This window comes from Rhinopithecus roxellana, chromosome 6, assembly GCF_007565055.1.
Source record: "Rhinopithecus roxellana isolate Shanxi Qingling chromosome 6, ASM756505v1, whole genome shotgun sequence".
NCBI lineage: Eukaryota > Metazoa > Chordata > Mammalia > Primates > Cercopithecidae > Rhinopithecus > Rhinopithecus roxellana.
Window position 1 is genome coordinate 86,041,209 of NC_044554.1, and position 22,863 is coordinate 86,064,071.

The following is a 22,863-nucleotide window of genomic DNA, read 5'->3' on the forward strand; positions in this document are numbered from 1 at the left end:
TAAACTCCTTAATAAAATAATAGCTAACCAAATCCAACAACATATCAAAAAGATAATCCACCATGATCAAGTGGGTTTCACACCAGGGATGCAGGGATGGTTTAACATATGCAAGTAAATAAATGTGATACACCACAGAAAGAGAATTAAAAACAAAAATCACATGATCATCTCAATAGATGCAGATGTAGAAAAAGCATCTGACAAAATCCAGCATTCCTTTATGATTAAAACTTCCAGCAAAATTGGCATACAAGGGACATAGCTTAATATAATAAAAGCTATCTATGACAAACCCACAGCCAATATAATATTGAATGGTGAAAAGTTGAAAGCATTACCTCTGAGAACTGGAACAAGACAAGGATACCCACTCTCACCACTTCTCTTCAACATAGTACTGGAAATCCTAGCCAGAGCAATCAGACAAGAGAAAGAAATAAAAGGCATCCAAATCAGTAAAGAGGAAGTCAGACTGTCACTGTTTGCTGCCAATATGATTATTTGTCTTGAAAATCCTAAAGACTCCTCCAGATAGCTCCTAGAACTGATAAAAGAATTCATCAAAGTTTCTGGATGCAAGATTAATGTATACAAATCGATAACTCTTCTATACACCAACAGTGACCAGAGAATCAAATCAAGAACCCTTTTATAATAGCTGCAAAAAAAAAAAAAAAAAAAAACCAAAGAATCCTTAGGAATATACCTAACCAAGGAGTTGAAAGACCTCTACCAGGAGAGCTACCAAACATTGCTGAAAGAAATCATAGATGACACAAACAAATGGAAACACATTCCATGCTCATTAATGGGTAGAATCAATATTGTGAAAATGACCATACTGCCAAAAGCAATCTACAAATGCATCGTAATCCCCATCAAAATACCACCATCATTCCTCACAGAATTAGAAAAAAAAATTCTAAAATTCATATGGAACCAAAAAAGAGCCAGCATAGCCAAAGCAAGACTAAGCAAAAAGAACAAATCTGGAGGCATCACACTACCTTATTTCAAACTATACTATAAGGCCATAGTCACCAAAAGAGCATGGTACTGGTATAAAAATAGGCACATAGACCAATGGAACAGAATAGAGAACCCAGAAATAAATCCAAATACTTACAGCCAACTGATCTTCAACAAAGCAAACAAAAACATAAAGTAGGAGAAAGGACACCCTTTTCAAGAAATGCTGCTGGGATAATTGGCTAGCTACATGTAGGAATATGAAACTGGATCATAATCTCTCACCTTACACAAAAATCAACTCAGGATGGATTAAGGACTTAAACCTAAGACCTGAAACTATAAAAATTCTAGAAGATAACATTGGAAAAACCTTTCTAGACATTGGCTTAGGCAAGGATTTCATGACCAGGAACCCAAAAGCAAATGCAATAAAAACAAAGATAAATGGCTGGGGTCTAATTAAACTAAAGAGCATTTGCATGGCAAAAGGAACAGTCAGTAGGGTAAGCAGACGGCCCACAGAGTGGGAGAAAATCTTCACAATCTATACATTTGACAAAGGACTAATATCTAGAACCTACAAGGAGCTCAAACAAATCAGTAACATGAAAACAAACAATCCCATCAAAAAGTGGGCTAAGGACATGAATAGACAATTCTCAAAAGAAGATATACAAACGGCCAGCAAACAAAAAAAATGCTCAACATCACTAATGATCAGGGAAATGCCAATCAAAACCACAATGCGATACCACCTTACTCCTGCAAGAATAGCCATAATCAAAAAATCAAGAACAGTAGGTGTTGGCATGGATGTGGTGATCCAGGAACACTTCTACACTGCTGGTGGGAATGTAAACTAGTATAGCCACTATGGACATCTGTGCAGAGATTCCTAAAAGAACTAAAAGTAGAACTACCATTTGATCTAGCAATCCCACTACTGGGTATCTACCCAGAGGAAAATAAATCGTTATTGGAAAGAGATACTTGCACATGCATATTTATAGCAGCACAATTCACAATTGCAAAATCGTGGAACCAACCAAATGCCCATCAATCAACGAGTAAATAAAGAAACTGTAGTATATATACGTACAACGGAATACTACCCAGCCATAAAAAGGAAAGAATTAACAGCATTTGCAGTTGCCTGGATAAGACTGGACACATTCTAAGTGAAGTAGCTCAGGAATGGAAAACCAAACATTGTATGTTCTGACTGATATGTGGAAGCTAAGCTATGAAGATGCAAAGGAGTAGGAATGATACAATGGACTTTGGGGACTTACGGGGAAGAGTGGGAGAAAGGGTGAGGAATAAAAGACTACAAATATGGTGCAGTGTATACTGCTCAGGTGATGGGTGCACCAAAATCTCACAAATCACCACTAAAGTGGTGATTCTCGCCCATCTTCAGGATTTACTGGTTTTTGTTTGTTTGTTTGAGAAAGAAGGGAAATCTAAAATCTATCATCTAAGCCTCCACCTTAAGAACCTAGAAAAAAAGGCAATTTAAATGCAATATGGCTGGGTGCAGTGGCTCATGCCTGCAATCCTAGCACTTTGGGAGACTGAGGCAGGTGGATCACCTGAGGTCAGGAGTTCAAGGCCAGCCTGACCACAAAATTTACTCATGTAACCAAATACCACTGTACCCTAATAACTTATGGGGGAAAAAAAGTTTACACTTAAGGCCAATTTTCAGCCAGAGGTAGTCTACAACAATCAAAACCAAAACAAACAAACAAACAAACAAAACCCAGTAAATCCTGAAGATGGGCGAGAATCTACTTTCCACAGTTACTATATTATTAGTGATAGAACTCTAAGGAGAAACAGATAAACCCACTCTTATAGTTGGAGACTTTGGCATTGCTTTGTCAGAAATAGACAGGTCCAGCAGTCAGAATATAGGTAAGGATATAATTAAATGGAAAAGTACCATTAATCAACTGGATCAAATCAATATTTGTAAAATATTTCATCCAATGACAGCAGAATATATATTCTTTTCATGCTCACAGTCAACATTCACCAAGATACACCACATTCCAAGCCATAAAATACATCTCAACAAATTTAAAATAATAGACATTATACAAAGTATGCTCTCAGACTGCATTGGAATTAAATTAGAAATCAATAATAAAAAGATAGCTGGAAAACCCCAAAACTCGTGGGGATCAAACAACACATTTTAAGATCAAAGAAGAAGTCTGAAGAAAAATTTAAAAATACTTCAACTTCAATTAAAATGACAAAAAAAAAAAAAAACTCATCAAAATGTGTGGGATGCAGTGAAACAGTATTAAAGGGAAATTTACAGAACTGAATACATCCATTAGAAAAGAAGGGAAATCTGAAATCTATAATCTAAACTTCCACCTTAAGAACCTAGAAAAAAAGGCAATTTAAATGCAATATGGCCAGGGTGCAGTGGCTCATGCCCGTAATGCCAGCACTTTGGGAGACTGAGGCAGGTGGATCACCTGAGGTCAGGAGTTCAAGGCCAGCCTGACCAACATGGTGAAACCCCATCTCTACTAAAAATACAAAAATTAGCTGGGTGTGGTGATGCATGCATGTAGTCCCAGCTATTCAAGAGGCTGAGGCAGGACAATTCCTTGAACCTGGGAGGTGGAGGTTGTGCCACTGCATTCCAACCTAGGCAACAGAGAAAGACTCTGTCTCAAAAAATAAATAAATAAATAAATGCAATGTAAGCAGAAGAAAAGAAAAGAAATAATAAGAATTAGAGCAGAAATCAATGAAATTGGAAATAGGAAATAAAGAAAAAAGGTGATTCTTTGAAATGATAAATAAATTTTAAAACATTTACATAGGTTAACTAAGAAAAAAGAGAAAAGATACACATTGCTAATATCAGAAAGGAAAGTGGAGCCATCTTTACTGATCCTATGAACATTAAAAAGATAATAAAGAAACATAATTGATTCCATGGTCACAAATTCAAAACCCTAAATAAAATGGACCAATTTTTTGAAGGATATGATTTACCAAAACTCACACAAAGAGATAGATAATCTCAATAGTGCCACATCTATTTTAAAATTAGATCAATAATTAAAAACCTTCTAAAACAAACAAACCATGCCCAATTGAATTCATTGCTGAGTTCTCCCAAACATTTAAGGAAGTAATGAGTACTTACAGAAAATAGAAGCAAAAGGAATACTTTCTAACTCATTCTATGAGACCAGTATTACAAAGGCATTGCAAGAAATAAAACTATAGACCAATATCTCTCATAAATATAGATGCAAAATTTCTCAACAAAATATTAGGAAATTGAATCCAACAATGTAAAAAAAAATTGTATATCACAACCAACTGAGATCTATTTCAGGATGGAAGGCTGATTCAACATATGAAAATAATATAATCTATAATTTCAACAAACTAAAGGACAAGAATCTCATGATTATGTAAATAGATACAGAAAAGTATTTGACAAAATTCAACACTTGTTCAAGATAAAAACTCCTAGCAAACTAGGATTAGAGCAGAACATCCTCAACTTGATGAATGACATCTACCGTTAACATCATACTTGAAAGAAAAACCTACTGTTAACATCATATTTGATGATGAAAAACTAGATGTTTTTCTACTAAGATCAGGAATGAGGCAAGGATGTCCGTTCTTACCACTCCTATCAACATTGTTCTGGGAGTTTCAGCTAATGCAATAAGACAAGAAAAGGAAATAAGAGATACACAGATTGGAAGGAAAAAAAGAAAACCATCTTTGCAGATGACGTGGTTATCTATATAGAAATCACAAAGAATAAACCAAAACAAAACTCTCCCAGAACTAAGTAAGCAATTATGGCAAGCTGTAGGATAAAATATAATATTAGACAAAAGGTAATTGCTTTCTTATTATCCAGCAATTAAAAAAATGAAATTTGAAAATAAAATATAAACCATTCCCACTAGCACCAAAAAAAGGTCAAAAAAAGAATGCGCTTTATATGAGGAAAACTACAAAATTCTAATGAAGAAAATGTTTTAAAATATCTAAATAAATGCAGACATATTTCGCATACATGGATAGGAAGTCTCAATATCATCAAGATGTCAGTTATTTCAATAAAATCTGTAAATTAAATGAAATCCCATATAATTTGTTATCCCAGAAAGTTAGTTTGTGCATTTTGCTAAATGGATTCTAATGCTTATATGAAGAGGCAAAGGACCCAGAATAGTCAACACGACATTAAACAACAGTGTTGGAGATCTGACATGACACTACCCAAATTCAATACTTAGTAGGAAGCTATAAATCAACACAATATGGTATTGGCAAAGGAAGAGACAAATGAGTGATTGAACAGAAATAGATCCACACAAATGAAGTCAATTGATCTTTGACAAAGGAACAAAAGCAATTCAATGGAGGAAGTGTAGTATTCAATAAATGGTGCTGGAACAACTGGACATCTGCATTAGTCCGTTCTCACATTGCTATAAAGAACTTCCTGAGACTGGGTAATTTATAAAGAAAGGAAGTTTACTGTTCCGTTACAAAGTAAGGAACTATTGGTTCACAGTTCCACTGGCTATACAGGAAGCATGGCTGGGGAGGCCTCAGGAAACTTACAATCATGGCAGAAGGTGAAGGGGAAGCAAGCACATCTTCACATGGTCAGCAAGAGAGAACAAAGGGAGAGATGCTACACACGTTTTAAACAGCGAGATCTCATGAGAATTCACTCACTATCATGAGAACAGCAAGGGGGAAATCCATCCCCATGATCCAGTCACCTTCCACCAGGTCCCTCCCCTAACATTGAGGATTACAATTCCACATGGGTTTGGGTTGGGACACAGAGTCAAACCACATCAACACCTACATGCAAAAAATGAATCTAGACATAGACCTTACACCTTTCACAAAAATTAACTGAAAATAGACCATAGACCTAGATCTATTTTAATGTTTTAAAGTGCAAAACTATAAATTTCTAAGAAGATAACATAGGAGAAAACCTACACGACCTTAGGATTGATGATGAAGTTTTGGAGACCACACCAAAAACATGATCCATGAAATAAGTAATTGATAATCTGGATTTCATTGTAATTAAAACTTCTGCTCCGCAAAAGACACTGTTTAAAGGACGAAATGACAAGCTAAAGACTGGTAGAAAACATTTGCAAAACATGTATCTTCATAAAGGATTGATACCCAAAATACACAAAGAATTCTTAAAACACAATAATAATGAAACAATCCAATTAAAAAGTGAGCAAAAGACCTGAACAGACATCTTACCAAAGAAGATGTTCATGTAGCAAACAAGCACATGAAAGATGCTCAACATCATATGTTATTAGAGAATTTTCAAGTAAAATAACAATAAGATACCACTATACATCTATTAGAATGGATAAAATCAAAAACACTGACAAAATTAACAACTGACAAAGATATGGAAAAACCAACACTAACATTCATTGTTTGTGGGAATGCAAAATGGTACAGCCTCTCTGAAACACAGTTCAGCCTTTTCTTATAAAACTAAACACACTCTTACCATATGATCCAGCAATTGTGCTCTTTGATATTTAACCAAATGAGTTGAAAACGTATGTACACGCAAAAACCGGCACACAAATGCTTATAGCACTTCATTAATAATTGTCAAAACTTGGAAGCAACCAAGATGTTCTTCAACAGGTAAATGCATAAATGAATTGTGGCATATTCGTATCAGAAAACAGCATTCAACAATAAAAAGAAATAAACTAGTACAAAAAGACATAGAGGAAACTTAAATACATGTTAGTGAAATCAGTCAGTCTGAAAAGGCTACATATTGTATGATTCCATCTGTATGACATTCTAAAAAAGAAAAAATGATGGAGACAGCCAAAAAGATTAGCGGTTGCCAGTGGTTCAAGTGGAGGGAGAGAGGGATAAATAGGTGGAGCACAGGGGATTTTTATGGCAGTGAAGCTATTCTCTATAACACTGAAATGGTAGACACACTAGTTAAAACACACAGAAAATTCAATAGACATAGTGACCCCTAAGGTAAATTATGGATGTTAGGTATTGGTGAATCAATTTTAACAAATGTATCACATTACTGCAGGATGCTAACAATGGGAGAAAAAGAAGGGTGGGATATAAGCAGGTATATGTCCTTCCTGCTTCTTTTTCTGTAGGCCTAAAACAACTCTAACAAAATTAAGCTTATTAATTTAAAAAATCAATCCATAATCCAGTTAGAAAATGGGCAAAAGACATAAAGACACATGTCACTGAGGAGGACATACAGATAGTGAATAAGCACATGAAAAGATGTTCATTAATTATTGGGGAACTGCAAATTAGGACGATGATGAGATATGAATACATATCTATCAAAATGGATAAAATAAAAAATAGTGACAATACCAAATCCTGGTGAGGATGTAAAGAGCCTGATTTTCTCAAGCATTGATAATGGTAATGTAAAATAATACAATCATTCTGGAAAATACCTTGTCAGTTTCTTTTTTTAAAAAATTAAATGTAATAACTACCATAGGACCCTGAATTGCACTCTTCGGCATTTATCCCAGAGAAATGAAAACACATGTCCACCCAAACACCTATAAATCAATGTTCCTGGATGCATTATTTGTAATAGCCAAAACATGGAAACAACTACAATGCCCCTCAACAGGTGAATGGGTAAACACACTGTAGTAGTACAGATAATATGGTACCAAATCTCTGCAGTGCAGCAACAAAAAGGAACAAACTATTGATACACGCAACAACTTGGATAGATCTCAAGGCCATTATGCTGAGTGAGAAGAGCTGATCTTGGAATGTTACATACTGTATAATTCCATTTATATAACATTCTCAAAATGACAAGAGTGTGAAGATAGAAAATGTATCAGTGATTGCCAACGGTTGATGATGGTGGGAGATCAGGAGGGTTAGAGTGACTATCAGGGAATAGCAGAGGCAGACCTTTGTGGTGCTAGAGGATTTCAGTATTCTCATTGGCATGGTGGCTGCATGAATCCACACTTGTGATAAATGACATAGACCTATACACACACAATGAACCAGTGTCAGTCTCCTGTCTTTGATATGGTACTATAGTTATATAAGCTGGAACAATTAGGGGAAATTGGGTGAAGGGTTAGTGCACAGAGTTGCTGTGCGCTAACTTTGTAATTTTTTATGAATCTACAATTATTTCAAAATAAAAAGTTGGCCGGACACGGTGACTCATACCTGTAATCCCAGCACTTTGGGAGGCTGAGGCAGGCAGATCGCCTGCAACCAGGAGTTCGAGAACACCTTCGCCAACATCATGAGACCCTGTCTCCACTAGAAATACAAAAATTAGCCAGTCTTGGTGGTACACGACTATAATCCCAGCTACTCGGGAGGCTGAGGTAGGAGAATCGCTTGAACCTGGGAGGCAGATGTTGCAGTGAGCCAAGATTGCATCACCGCACTCCAACCTGGGTGACAGAGTGAGATTCTGTCTCAAAAAAATAAAACAAAATAAAATAAGTTAAAATAAGCTAAAATTTTTTAATGTTTAGAATTATGAACATGACATGTTTATCAGCTAGGCATAGTTAAAGAGAGAATTGGTAAATTGTAAATAAGTTGACTGAAGCATGGAGATAAAAAAAAAAAGAATGTGAGACATGTAAAAGGGCATAAGAGATGTACGGCAGTCAGCAGAAAGATTTAACATATACGTAATCAGAGTCCCAGAATGGGAGGAGAGAGGAAATGAAGAGAGGAAAACTTTGGGAAGATAATAGGTTAGAATTTTCCAAAACTGAAGAGAGACACCAAGTTACAGATTCAGGAAATTCTGTGAAATTCAAGAAGAGTAAGTACAAAGAAAATTATCCTTGTATCACAGTAAAACAAAGACAAAAAATGAGCAGCACTCCCAGTGGCAACACAGGAGGTCATATTTTTACATGTTCTTCATCATCACAACATTAAAATTACAAACTGACATCTCAACAGAAATCAAGGAAGAAAGAATTCAATGGACTTATATGAAGTACCAAAAATAAAACTAGCTACCAAACACTCTAGAATTCTATACCCAGAAAAAATATCTTCCCAGAGTGAATGCACAATAAAGACACTTTCAGAATAACAAAACCGAAATAATTCATTGTATCAAATTCGCACTAAAAATTTCTAAAGGGAATTCTACAGACTAAAGGAAAAGATGCCAAATGGAAATAAGAAAATGCAGAGATAAGAAAATGCAGAGATAAGAAAATGGAATAATATGAAATAATTAATCCAAGAAGAAGCAAGAACATAGAGAAAAGCAATCACATAATAGTTGGGCCAAATAAAAAACAAATAGTAAGACAGTAGATAACATTTAAATGTATCAATAACTACCTTGAGTGTAAATGAACAAAATAAATATCAATCGTCACACTGGATTTTAAAAACAAATGTTTAAAATAGCAACAATCAATGCTGCTTTCACAGAATACATCTTAAATATAAATGAACAGGGAGGTTGAAAGTAGAATGGCAAATGTCTATATCATGCAAACATTAGCCAATAGAAAGCATATGTAATTATAGCAATGTCAGACAAAGTAGGCTGCAGGACAAAATGCGTTATTAGAGATATAAAAGGCATTTCCTAGTGATAAATGATCATTCACCAGGTAGATCACAATTCTAAATGTGTATGCACCAAATTAATATGCTTCAAAATATGTACACAATCTAACAGATATAAAAGTGGAAATAGACATATCTACACTCACAGTGTGAGATTTTAACATACCTCTCTCAGCAACTAATTTGCATGTCTTTGGTTATTGGAGGATCAGAATTGGTTTTGTGTTCTTCTTAGTTTTTTGTGGTTATATACGAAACTGATACTTCATATATTTCACATGTTTTTCCACTGGAATGTTGCCTTTTTGCTTATTGATACGTAAGTCTTCTTTTTAAGATTTACTTTACAACATATGCTCTAAGTAGTTCTTGCCAGCATTTGTCTTTTTATTTTATGAGTTTTGAAATTTTTGTAAAATACAATCTTCTCAACATTTTAAGTGATGTTTCCTGCATTGTTTTCATCCTTGAAACCTAAAAGAGTGTGTTTTGATAGATTTATTTTTCCCTAGTCAGAGTATTCTAATGAGTCTTAATATTGACATGATAGGTTCAAAGAAACTCACCTCATTTAAATAGAATCTATTTCAAATTGTACTGAAATTGTTTGTGGGAATTTTAAGGGAGATCGTTCTTTCTACCTGAATGATCTTTTTTCCAAATCTTTATTTATTTGACAACTATTTCTTGATCTTCTGTTCAGTGCCAGGCACTGTTTCAGGAGCTAGGGATAGAGCAGGGATTCAAATAGAACTTCCCTCCCCGCACATTCTCTTGGGAAGAAGGAAGCAGTAAACACATATAGAAACAAATCTGTATGGCCTGTGGAGATGCACGCAATGGAGAAAGATAAAGCAGAGCAGGAGGGCAGAGACAGACATTTGGGATAAGATGGCAGGTACACCTTTATCTCCTGGCAGACTCTTTTTGCATCCTTCAAAATGTCACCTTGCTGTCACCTTGCTCTGCGTGCTAACTTTGAGCCATGTCAGTCCTTCCACATTATACTGATTTGCTTATGCTCCCGACTCTTCCATGACCTACCAGATTAGGATAAAATTTTACATAAAATCATACCCGCCATGACTTCCCCAGTCACACGTTAGCTATTCATGGGAAGTAACTTGAATTGACAACAAATAAAATAAAATAAAATAAATTGGAGGTAAAAAGCGTTTCTCAAAGATTAATTCTTTTTTTTTTTTTTTTTTTTTTTTTTGAGACAGAGTCCCGCTCTGTCGCCCAGGCTGGAGTGCAGTGGCGCAATCTCAGCTCACTGCAAGCTCCGCCTCCTCGGTTCACGCCATTCTCCTGCCTCAGCCTCCCGAGTAGCTGGGACTACAGGCTCCCGCCACCTCGCCCGGCTAATTTTTTTTGTTATTTTTAGTAGAAACAGGGTTTCACTTTATTGGCCAGGAACCACAAGTGCTGCTGAACTTACAAAGAACGGAATCAGGCCAGCCGCTCTGTCGCTCTCCAGGGCTTCCTGCAGGGCAGAAGCACGCATGGCGAAGTTGCCATCTGAGGGGATGGCTTTTAATTTCACTCCACCAATTAACCCAGCTCTTTCCACTGAGGAGTGTGCCTGGAAGGAAGACAGCAGAGTTGGATTTGTACAGGTATGTGCATGCGGTTATGACCAGACCCTGGATCCGCAGAGAGCAGCCAACATTGCAAACACAAGGTTCCTCTCACAGCACAAGGGGCAGAACTACTCTTGACTCCTCCCTCTCCCCTGCACCTTCATGAGACCGCTTTTTTTTTCCTGGAATTGTTTCTATTCCTGTGGAATCTTGCTTTTAAGTTTGAAGAATCGGGCACTAACAAGGGTAGAGTGCAGGGTCAATATTCATGAAGTTTTTCATTTGTTTGAATTCAAGAGCAAGCAGCGAGACCCTGGAAGGTAGATCCCAGAGGTGGACTTAGAAATCCTAGGCTCAAATCTGTCAGCTGCCCCTGACTGTGGAGCCTTGGGGAGCTTGGTGGCCAGGCTCAGTAAACAGTGCCTGGAGGAAAGAAACCAGCCAAAAGGCATCACCACTGTGGCAGATCCATCCTCTCTCAGAGATTGTCAGGAAAGGCAATTCTCATGAAAGCTGGCCACCTTCTGCCCTGCAGCCCCCACCGCTACTGTCTCCTGCTTGACCCTACCCAGGGGCCTGAGATCACACAATAACAAAGCTGCAGTTAGGGCCCAGGACTTTGATCCCCATGTCCAGTTTCTCTACAATGGTGCTCGGAAGGCAGGCCAGATAATCACAACGTAAGTCTGCACTGGTAGAAAAGGTGACAGAGCCAGTGACGGTGATGTCTCCACACATTTGTTTCCTTTTTAGCTTGATCTATCCAGTTCCCACCCAAGAATTCACCGCTTCCCTTTAGTTCAGGTCTCTATCTAGTGATACCCGAGGAACTGCTCTTAGATTTGGAAGGATGCTGTTTGGTTTGGTTTGGTTTGAATTTAACATAAAACCAAACATTTAGGTCTTGAAGTCTTGGCTGATACCCACTCAGTACACTCACCTGATCGGAGGAGTAAGCCACCAGCTTCTCCATGATAGCAGCCTGTGTGAGCTCTGGGGACGCTGCTTGCAGCCGATGGATCGCTTTGGTCCGAGCGGCCAGCAGGGCCACCAGGGTGGCTTCGCTGGCACTTCCCTAAATTCAAGGGAAGGTCCAAATGAAATCCAAAACATAGCGAAGGCATTGGTACCTACATTATTGGAAGACATATTGTTTTGTGTTCATAGCTTTCTTAAAATACGAATCTGAAATGGCAAAATTCACTCACCTTTGCTTAGGAGAAAACTAATATTTTTGACACCTGAGACCACCACTTCATCTCTTAGTATGAGTTTGCCATTGGTGGGTCTATTTTGTGTAACAGCAGCAGATAACATTTTGACCACTTTCCTGCGCCAGGTATTGTGAGAGCTTCTCCTCATGGACTGATCCCAGCCCGGCCCAGGAGGACTGCTCCTGTCTCCATCGGACGAGAACGGCCCAGGGCACCAGCATGCAAGCCCCACTCTTTGTTCGTATTCACTCGGACAGAGCGATTTGCATTTGTTTATAAAATGGGGGTGCATTTTCCTTGCGACTAAGAGATGCCTTGAAGGGTTTCTTTTGATCCCTAGTGACACAGGCTGAATTGTGTCCCCCCAAATTCACGTGTTGAAACCCTAACCCCCAGGACCTCAGATGTGACCATATTTGGAGATAGGCTCTTTAGAGAGGTAATTAAAAGAAAATGAGGTCACATGACTGGGCTCTAATCCAATCTGACACATCCCTGATAACAAGAGGAAATCTGCCTATAATCCCAGCACTTTGGGAGGCAGAGGAGGGTAGATCACTTGAGCCCAGGAGTTCGAGACCAGCCTGGGCAACATACTGAAACTCCGTCTCTATAAAAATACAAAAATCAGCCAGGCACGGTGGTGTGCCCGGTAGTCCCAGCTACTCAAGAGGCTGAGGTGGGAGGATGACTTGAGCTTGGGAGGAGGAGGTTACAGTGAGCCACAATTGCAACACTGCACTCCAACCTGGGTGACAGAGTGAGACCCAGTCTAAAATAAATAAATAAATAAATAAAAAGAAGGGGAAATTTGGCCCCCAGAGATGTGTGTGCACAGAGGGAAGACCATGTGAGGACACAGGGAGAAGGTGGCCATCTGCAAGCCCAGGAGAGGGGCCCCAGGAGAACCAACCCTGTGGATACTTTGATTTTGGACTTGCAGCCTTCAGGACTGTGAGAAAAGAAATTCTTCGATCTACCCAGTCTGTGGTATTTTGTTAGAGCACCCCTGGCAAACTAATGGATTCAGTGCCTGCTATGTTGTCCCATTTAAGTAATAAAATAATCCCATGTTTGTGTTTTAACATCTTTAGGTGGGGAAACAGACACGCAGAGAGGTTCAAAAACTTGCCCCAAATCAGCAGCTCGGTAGGGCATGGTTAGGAGTGAGCCCACGCCTGCCCTTTCTAGGGTGCCATGAGCCTAGAAAGGTAGGGGCGGTAAGCACCTTCCCTCTTAAGTAAGTCCTAGAAGAAACCCATCTACCTACCAGTATGAAAGGACATTAGAAAGGGCAAATAAAAGAAGGTAGATTCTTGTTGACTCTGAAAAAGTTTATAATATGATAGGTTTTTACAGAGAAATATATAATAAAATAGTTAAGTAGAAATGCTAACCTCTCTTCTTAACATTTGATGCTGTCGTCATTGACCTTGCTTTCTCATTTTGATTTTGCCATGACACTACTTTTACTTATTCTTTTGAGCCAACCCACATCCTTTGGCGAGACAGTAATACTGAAAGATAAATACATTTATTCATGCTTCTGTAGCACTAACGGATGGGTTCAAATATACAGATATATGCTTCTCTTAATTCAGCATCTAAAATGGGTACTTTATTTCCTTCAGGCTATATTTTCATGAGCAATGATTTTAGACATTGTTTTAGGCCAGGTTTACAAACCTTGGCCAGAGGAGAGAGAAGTGGGGAAAACAATATTGGCTGGCAAAGCTAAATCAGCCATCCCAGGGAACCCAGGCTCCCTGAGAGCAGGCACTGTACCTTACTTACACTTCTCCCATGCACCCCATCATTCCTCTTCCTGACTTCCTCCTGTCCCCCTATCTGTGCCCACACACATTTTGTTTGTCATGTCCCCCCTGTTCTCACTGAAAATGTAACATGAAAAGCCTAGTGGAAGGCACGGTTCCCTGTTCTCATGCTTGACAAGCAGGCGTGACTGCTGCTTCCCCGGCTAAATTCTACCCTCTGCTTGAAGCCTTGGAACACAGGTGTTCATTCTCTGAACATTCTAATGAAATGAGTCACCATGAATCACATGAATCACCTGAATCACCATGGTAACTCATTATGGCTTTTTTCTGGGGGGGAATGGGGGAGCTTAGTTCATGTCCTAAGAGAAAATTCACCTTCTTAAGTCAACAAAACGATTTTTTAAAAGCCTGAAGGAGCAAATCATCAGTAGCACATCTAGAACCACACCGCCCTGATTCCACCAGGGTGGCCTGGTGGCCTCAAGCATGATGTCGGGTGGAGCTCTCTGCGCTTTGCTGGCAGCAGATCTTCGTGGAGAGAAGCACAGGGAGGGTGACGTGTGTTACAGAGCAGGAATGATGGCTCTGTGCGATAGCAGCAGACAAAGGTTGCCATGGCAAGCCTGCTCGAGAGGCAGGAGGGGATGCTGGTGAGGTCTGACGCTTCCGGCTGCTGATGCCGTGAGCAGAAATGTCCTTTCGTCTTCTGGTTTTTTCAAAGCAAAAAATTGGCTTTTCTTCCGCAAAAGCTTCCAAACCCAATTAAGAGACCATTTTCGCAGCCTACGTTTGTCCAGCCTCAGAACGACAGTTTGTCATTTGACTCAGACACCCATCACTGTGCTGACGCCCACAGCTGTGATTACAGCTCTGAGGGGATCGATAACTCAGGCTGGCTCACAGGCTGTCACCAGGCTCCTGTGCTCTTTGGGGCCTCACCAATTACAGACAATCAGCCTTGTCTGCTGGGAAGGGTGAGCTTCCAGTGGCAAACACAGATTCCGTTTCTTGCTTTCATCCAGAAAAAAACTGAGTGGATTGGGCTCGCAGGAAGATTATGTTAAAGCGGGGGCTGAGAAATACCAGGAATATTCCTACCCAAATGCTAAGAACTTGTATGGTCTCTCAAAAACGAGATTGTCTTTAATGAAATGAAAATGCAGCCCATAGTAGCATGCACATCTCTGGACACCAACCCAAGCCTACGGTCAGGGATGAACAGTGATAACTCTGGTTGTCTTTCCTACTAGCCTTTGCTTTAATTCGCTTTTGCTGCTATGCATGTTCTACTAACTTTCTGGGCCTCAATATCATCATCCATGAAAAAGATTGTCCATAATGCAATCAATCTTCATAAAATTTTGAGGATGAAGACAGTAACACAAAGCACAAGACATAGGCTAAAACATAGCCAAGCTCATAATTGCTATTCAATGAAAAGTAGCTATTATTGTAATAGACACACCTTATATTATGGGGGATTGATAAGATTTTTTTGAGGGGTATATAATTAGAGAAATCACTTTGGGCTGCTGAAAAAAAATTGAATATGAAACTGTTTTTGTTGTAAAATACAATGACCTAGAAATGCTTCAATTTTTGTTTTGTTCCATTTTGATTTAGTGGGGAGTGTGAATGTTAAACAATGAACACAGCCAGGAGAGCCCCAGGAGGAAGCTGATCATCTTGGAAGATTGTTGCACTTCATCCTAAAGGGTGTCCTCCAAAAGTTTTTATAATAATAAAAAATTTGATGCAACACAAATATTTTAGGTATTATTTATATAGATTGTGATGCATCATAGAAAATCATGGAGTAATACTTTTTTCAAAGAATATTTAAATAGTGGGAAATGCTCACAATAAAATGATAAGGAAAGCACCATGTGGAAAATCCATACGTGTTGTATCATTTCAATTTTGTTTGTGTACATATATTCACATGTAGATACTGAAATAACACAAGGAATATGACAAGAAAGCTCCTGTGTCTTTTTGTTTTTACCGTGAATGTCCAGTGTCTAGGTGGAAAGGGGACAATCTTTTTTTTCTTTTTTTCTTTTGAGGCGGGGTCTCACTCTGTCACCCAGACTGGAGTGCAGTGGCGTGATCTCAGCTACCTCAACCTCCACCTTCTGGGTTCAAATGATTCTCCTGCCTCAGCCTCCAAGTAGCTAGGATTACAGGCACATGCCACCACACTCGGCTAATTTTTGTATTTTTAGTAAAGATGTGGTTTCACCATGTTGGCCAGGCTGGTCTTAAACTGCTGACCTCAAATGATCCACCTGCCTCGGCTTCCCAAAGTGTTGGGATTACAGGCGTGAGCCACTGCACCAGGTCCATAATCACATAATCATGTGGAGAAAACCATGAAAAGCTTCCCAAAAATATAGAAGATGACAAAAAAAGGGAAATATCAAAAGAAAGAGAGAAATCATGGAAGAGGTACCCAATCTGTGGAAAATTGAAGCCCCTGAAAAAGAGTGACATAGCCCACAATAACTAACATACCGTAGAAGAAAAATATCTGCACTGCATAAAGCTGAGTCTTGCAAGGATCAGCAGGGCTCACCAAATGCTAGGGAGGGTCAAAATGAGGGGAACAGACTGGGTGCAGTGGCTCACTACTGGGTCTGTCCTGCAGACCCTGGCCAATAGATGAAATGAGTAATCAGACACAGGTATGCAGTTAAGAGCAGCTAGGTGACTGCCTGGCTCTAGTGGCCAGAGAGCAGCCCCGAGAAGCTGGAGAAGCTTGCTTTTATTGAGTGCAAGCACAATTCTGAAAACCTGGAGCAAAAACAACCTGTAGATAATTAACATGTATTGTTCCCTTTTCAGGGAGTCACGTGCGAGGATGTTCCAAGATCAGTTCCTGGACAACTTCTAACAAACAAGCTTGACCAAGATAAATTCCTCTACACACCCTTGTAACTACTCCTTGCCCTCTGCCTCAGGGCTATAGAACAGCTGCTTCCGCTATTCTCCCCTGGAGCTTTGCAGAAACTTCTGATCTTTCAGAAGGCCTGCTCCTTTTCCTTATAGTTTCTCCCACCACTCTGACTGATCTCCTACAGCTCACGCCTGTTATCCTAGCACTTTGGGAGGCCGAGGTGGGTGAATCACCTGAGGTCAGGAGTTTGAGAGCAGCCTGGCAAAATGGCAAAACCCCGTCACTACTACAAATACAAAAATTATCCAGGCATGGTGGTGGGCACCTGTAATCCCAGCTTCTTGGAAGGCTGAGACAGGAGAATCGCTTGAACCAGGAGACAGAAGTTGCAGTGAGCCGAGATTGTGCCACTGCACTCCAGCCTGGGTGACAAGAATGAGACTTCGTCTAAAAACAAAACAAAACAAAACAAAGAAAAAAATGAGGGGAACATATGGAAAAGAAATGGAAAAGTAGATCTTGGCCCATGTATAAAACTAAAAGAAAAAGTAAGTCGGCCCCAAACATCCAGGCCTCTTGTAACGGGTTAGACTATGCATGCCCTTGCCTGGAATCAAAGCCACGCCCTCTCGCGTGGCTGTCCCACTGGGTTCCTGACTGCTGCTGCCCTCTGTTCCCTGGAGAATCAGGACTGATGTTCCAGAGGCTAGAAAGCCATCTGGCCCTCACCAAGGCAAAGTGCAGCTGACAGAGCATCGGCTGAGGGCCGTGTGCAGTAGTTCCCTCCCCTCGCTGGAAGGGCACCTATGACAGCCTAACTTTGCTGTGATCTTGGCCAAGGAGGCTTCTTCAGCTGCATACCCACTGACAAGAATAAAATTGTGCTGGGTCTGAAGCATGTTGCATTTGCCGAATCATTGCTGAGTCATTGTTGCTGCTACGTAGAATGGTATAGTTCACAGCAACGTACTGAAGCTTTGCTTACAACATAGCTGACGTTTTTTCTTTTTTTTCTTTTCTTTTCTTTCTTTTTTTTTTTTTTTTTTTTTTTGAGATGGAGTTTCCCTCTTGTCACCCAGGCTGGAGTACAATGGCGAGGTCTTGGCTCACTGCAAACTCTGCCTCCCAGGTTCAAGCAATTCTCCTCCCAAGTAGCTGGGATTACAGGCGCCCACCCCCATGCCCGGATAATTTTTATATTTTTAGTAGATACAGGGTTTCACCATGTTGGCCAGGCTGGTCTCAGACTCCTGACCTCAAGTGATCTGCCTGCCTTGGCCTCCCAAAGTGCTGGGATTACAACGTAAGCCACTGTGCCTGACGTTTCATTTTCATCAGCTTCTCATTTAATATCACTTATGTCTGATGGAAAGTGAGATAACCAAAGAATGCGAAGGAGGAGCACATGGAGGGATGGCTCTGAGCCTGGCCACAGGGCCTGTGGGTCACAGAGAAGGCAGTCATCAGTCTCGGCATGTGACCTGTTCAGGGATCTCGGTGTCATCCGGATGAATTAGCGTTCATATTTTTTGGCCCAGAGTCTAGGAATAGGCATTATAAGCAAGTTCCCGGCATGACTCTGAAGCACACTGGATGTGGTAGGCAGATTAATGCATCCTCATTCCCAGAGATTCCAGGTCTTTGTCCCCAGAATCTGTGACTGTTTACCTTCCAAGGAAAAGGTGACTTTGCTGATGTGATTAAGTTAAGAACCTTGACTTGAGAGATTATCTCAGATTGTCTGGATGGACCCAATCCAATCACATGTGTCCTTACAAGTGGAGACCCACTTTCTTATCTTACATGTGGTTAGAAGGAGATGCGACCATGAAAGTGTGAAAGAAAAATAAATCTTGGGATCCCAAAATCACTAAGCCAAAGGGGAAAGTCAAGTTGGGAACTGCTTAGGCCAAACCTGCCTCCCATTCTATTCCTAAAAGAGATAGCTACTAAGATAAAAAGCTACACGCCTCCCTCACAAGGAATTCCTCTTGGATGAAGGACAGACAGAATTCAAAGTCACCCCTCTGCCCACTGAGATAGCTGCACATCTGATTGCCTCCTTTGGAAAGGCTAATCAGAAACTCAAAAGAATTCAACCGGTCGTCTCTTATCTACCTATGACACGAAAGCCCCCTTCGTGCTTCGAATTGTCCCACCTTTCCAGACCAAACCAATGTACATCTTACATCTCATGTCCCCCTCAAATGTATAAAACCAAGCTGTGCCCAACCACCTTGGGCACATGTCATCAGGATTTCTTGAGGCTGTGTCATGGGCACGCATCCTTCACTTTGGCAAAATAAACTTTCTAAGTTGATTGAGACCCATCTCAGATATTTGGGGTTTACAAAAGAAAGGTCAGAAAGATGGGACACAGCGGGCTTTGAAAATGGAAATGGGGCTGTGAGCCAAGGAATTTTGGAAGCCTCTAGAAGTCAGAAGAGGTAAGGAAACAGATTCGCCCCTGAAGCCTCCAAGGTGTCAACTTTGGTTTTAGCCCAGTAAGACCCAAGTAAGACGTCTGACATACAGGACTGTAAGATAATCAGCTTGTCCTGTTTTGAGCCACTAAAATTTGTCACAACATCAATAGAAACAAATACATAAAATTATCAGTCTCGTTGCACATTCTCAGGACTGGAAGTGGGGAGACTTGCTGGCTATTTTCACTTGGCCACACTGGCCATGTGCTTTGCACAAAGGTGCTCTCCACTATGTACCTCACTGTTCTCACCCACTGAATGGGCCTTCACCAATTCTCAGAGCCTTGTGGAAGACAATATCTGAAAAGGAAGCCCCTTTTTTCCAAAGTTAACAATGCTTTCCTAATGAGACTATCATCTACTTGACATGAGAAAAATGATGGAAGGAGAGTGCTGGGTTCAACATAGTTCATGCTAGGAGGTTTTTTTTTTTGTTTGTTTGTTTTTTTAATGCATCAAGTCCAAGTCATCCCAGTGCCATTTGTCCTGCAACCCCAGTGGAATAGAAATTCCATCACGATTGTCTTTTGTCTATCTTGTTTCCTGGTGTAAGCTCTGACACACGGTCACTATCAACAGATACATGTTACAGGAAGAGAATGAATTAAGTTGCTGCATAGTAGCAGCAGCATCTTTAAGTAAATGATTGGTTCAAAGACAAGTAGCATGTATAGCCTCTGAAGACTGGTCACAGCTGCCACCTGTGCTGTCTTCCAAGGAAGATCACAGGCTCTGAGCCACACAGATACAGGGTCTGTAACTTACCAGCTGGGGAGCCATGGGGCAAGCTACCTAATGTTCTGGGTCCCAGTTTCCTCCCCTGTAAAATGGGCTATTAAAATGTTTCTTCACTTGTAAAAGGAGATATTAACATTCATAGTGTTGTTGTGAGAATTCAATGAGTTAATGCCTGGAAAATGCTTAGGCACTGTGGCCGGCGATGGGGAGCCCCACACAAATGGTAGTCGCTGTAGTTGTTGTTTCCATGCACCTGCTGTTAGATAGCTGCTGTGCTATCTACCATAGCTAGAGGCCTGAGAACTGAGTGCCCTGCCCTGGGGAAGCAGGTGAAAGACAGCACTGGGATCCTAATCCAGATCCTGCCAATCCCAAGACCAGCGATTTCCTAAGAGCTCGGTTTTGTTTATTCTCCAGGAGAAATTTGAGGACCTAAGAAGAAGCATGAGCGCCTCTTTCCCCACCTGCAGCTCAGCCCAAAGAAGAGCAAGCGCCAGGCTGGTGAAGCAGAGGTGGCTCAGCTGGGCCCTGGGGCACAGTGCTGCAATCAGACTGTCCCAGAATGCAGCCATGGTCCTGTGCAGAGCCCATGCATCCCAAAAGTGGCCCTCCCAGCTCCCACCTTACCTGGATCACTCCTCCCCCTTCTCCAGCTTTTTCAGTCAAAAATGCCTCTGGCAGCTCCAGCATCTTCCCAAGCCAGTCCATCATCACAGTTTCCAGCTCTGTGCATGCTGGGCTTGCTGCCTGTGGTTGGGGGAGGGAAGGGATTAACCAAGGGCCAGGCATTGCAGAATTTGGGAAGCAGCAGTAACAAGGGAGGATTTAGTCTTCCACTAAAGCCCAGATTAAAGTCACCCAATCTCAGATGCGATTCAAAGGCCTGAAGCCTGTTTGACCTAGACTCATGCAAGGAGAGTGATTGGGAAGGAACACACGGGCCACCATAATGAACCTTACTCCACTGAGCCTCACTGCATGGGCACTGCGGGCTTGCTAGTATATTCATTTGTTCATTTACAGAAGGGTCCAGAAAGCCCACTGGTGGACTCTCCTCTATAGTCACAAGTGAAGGGAATGAGGAAGTGGGCGCCGGGCAGCTGTCACCCTCTGGGCATCCCGAGAAGCCATTGATCTTGTCTTTTAAACTCCCAGTGACTTTTCTCTATGAACTCTCCCCTGTCTCTGAACAGGCTGGTCTTGGACTCCATCCAAAGGTGGATTGAGCCTCCACCTTCCTAAAGGTCTCCAACATAAGGGGTCCAAGGTGCTCTTGTGCCTAGATGTGCACAGCAACATCCTGATACGTCACCAGTAAGATCTAAGTTAGAAGATTGCATTCTCCCTTCTGGTCAGCCCCATCCTGCTGGGTTCTACCTGAGCCTGGCCAAGCCCAGCTCTACCAGGAGCCTATGCTCTCTGCTAGGGACCAGGTATCAGGCAACGCAGCCTGACAGACAGCGAGGAACCCCCTTCAAGGCCTGAGGGCAATCAGACTGTCCCAGAATGAGCAGATAGAGATGGACGACAAGTACCTCTGCAGGGACAGAATGGATTTGGACCAGCACAGCTAAATGAAATCTGCTACAGTATCCAGTGACAGAAAATGCTCTTTAGGAGAGGGTGTGCTCAGCCCGGGCCACACTGGCTGGCCTAGGTCAGCCCTGATGGGCTCTTCAGCCCTGCCTGTGGGGCCCATGATGCCTGTTCACCCGGCAACTTCCAGAGCCCCAGCCCAAAGAAGAGCAAGCGCCAGGCTGGTGAAGCAGAGGTGGCTCAGCTGGGCCCTGGGGCACAGTGCTGCAAATTCCTAATTGACAGCTCCTTGACGCATCACAGCATGCCACATAGACCGATGCCCAGAAGTCCACCTGGCTCCAAGACACAGACAAGATGAGCACTCTGCACCCCGAAGGCCAAGGACAGCCCCTGGCTTTTGAGAAACTCTGCAGGGTGCAGCGCCCTCAGACATTGGCCATCAGCAGGCAGCTCTACCTCCAAGCTCTCTGCATTTGGGAGGAAGGCATCTTTCCTGTAATCTGTGCCTGGAGCAGACAGCCATGGGTAGAGCCAGCCCTGCCTGCCGTTCTTCTGAATAGGCACTTTTTTAGGCATTTGACCTCCAGATAGGGCAGGTCTGGTGGTGTGCAGGCAGGAGCTAGGACCTTTTCCAGAGTGCCCCTGCTCCAAGGCTCTGGGCACATCTGATGGGCTGGTTGGAGCCTCTCCCCGGGCAGCAGCCGGGCAGAGAACAGATGGAATGAGACAGGGGCAGTAGTGGTTTTCAAGCTTTGGAGGATATAGAAATTCTCTGAGCTGCTTGGGGAAATGCAGATTCCCAGGCTGGAGCTGCAGAAACTCTGGGCCCCAGACCATGATGTTAGTTCATACCAAGTGCTTCCAACACAGCCTGCACACAATGGGCTTTGAGTTGTTGAGACTTTCTCTATTCTGAATCACTGCTCCCTCAGAGGCACCCTCTCTGGGCTGAATCCTTTCTCCTCCCTGCAACAGTGGCCTGTCTGCCCACAGACGGCACTG

At 41.5% G+C, this 22,863-nt stretch overlaps 1 protein-coding gene across 3 annotated transcripts in view; it reads right to left on the reverse strand.

The window, feature by feature from the left end:
• Positions 1-22,863, reverse strand: part of DDC (dopa decarboxylase) — a 106,681-nt gene that overhangs the window by 57,251 nt on the left and 26,567 nt on the right. For all 3 annotated transcript variants that reach the window (XM_010357513.2, XM_010357514.1, XM_010357515.1), the window contains exons 4-6: positions 20,950-21,069; positions 12,151-12,285; positions 11,069-11,212 (exon numbers count right to left, since the gene is read on the reverse strand). In XM_010357513.2, coding sequence (XP_010355815.1) covers positions 11,069-11,212; positions 12,151-12,285; positions 20,950-21,069 — 399 coding nt within the window. The remainder of the gene's footprint in view (positions 1-11,068; positions 11,213-12,150; positions 12,286-20,949; positions 21,070-22,863) is intronic.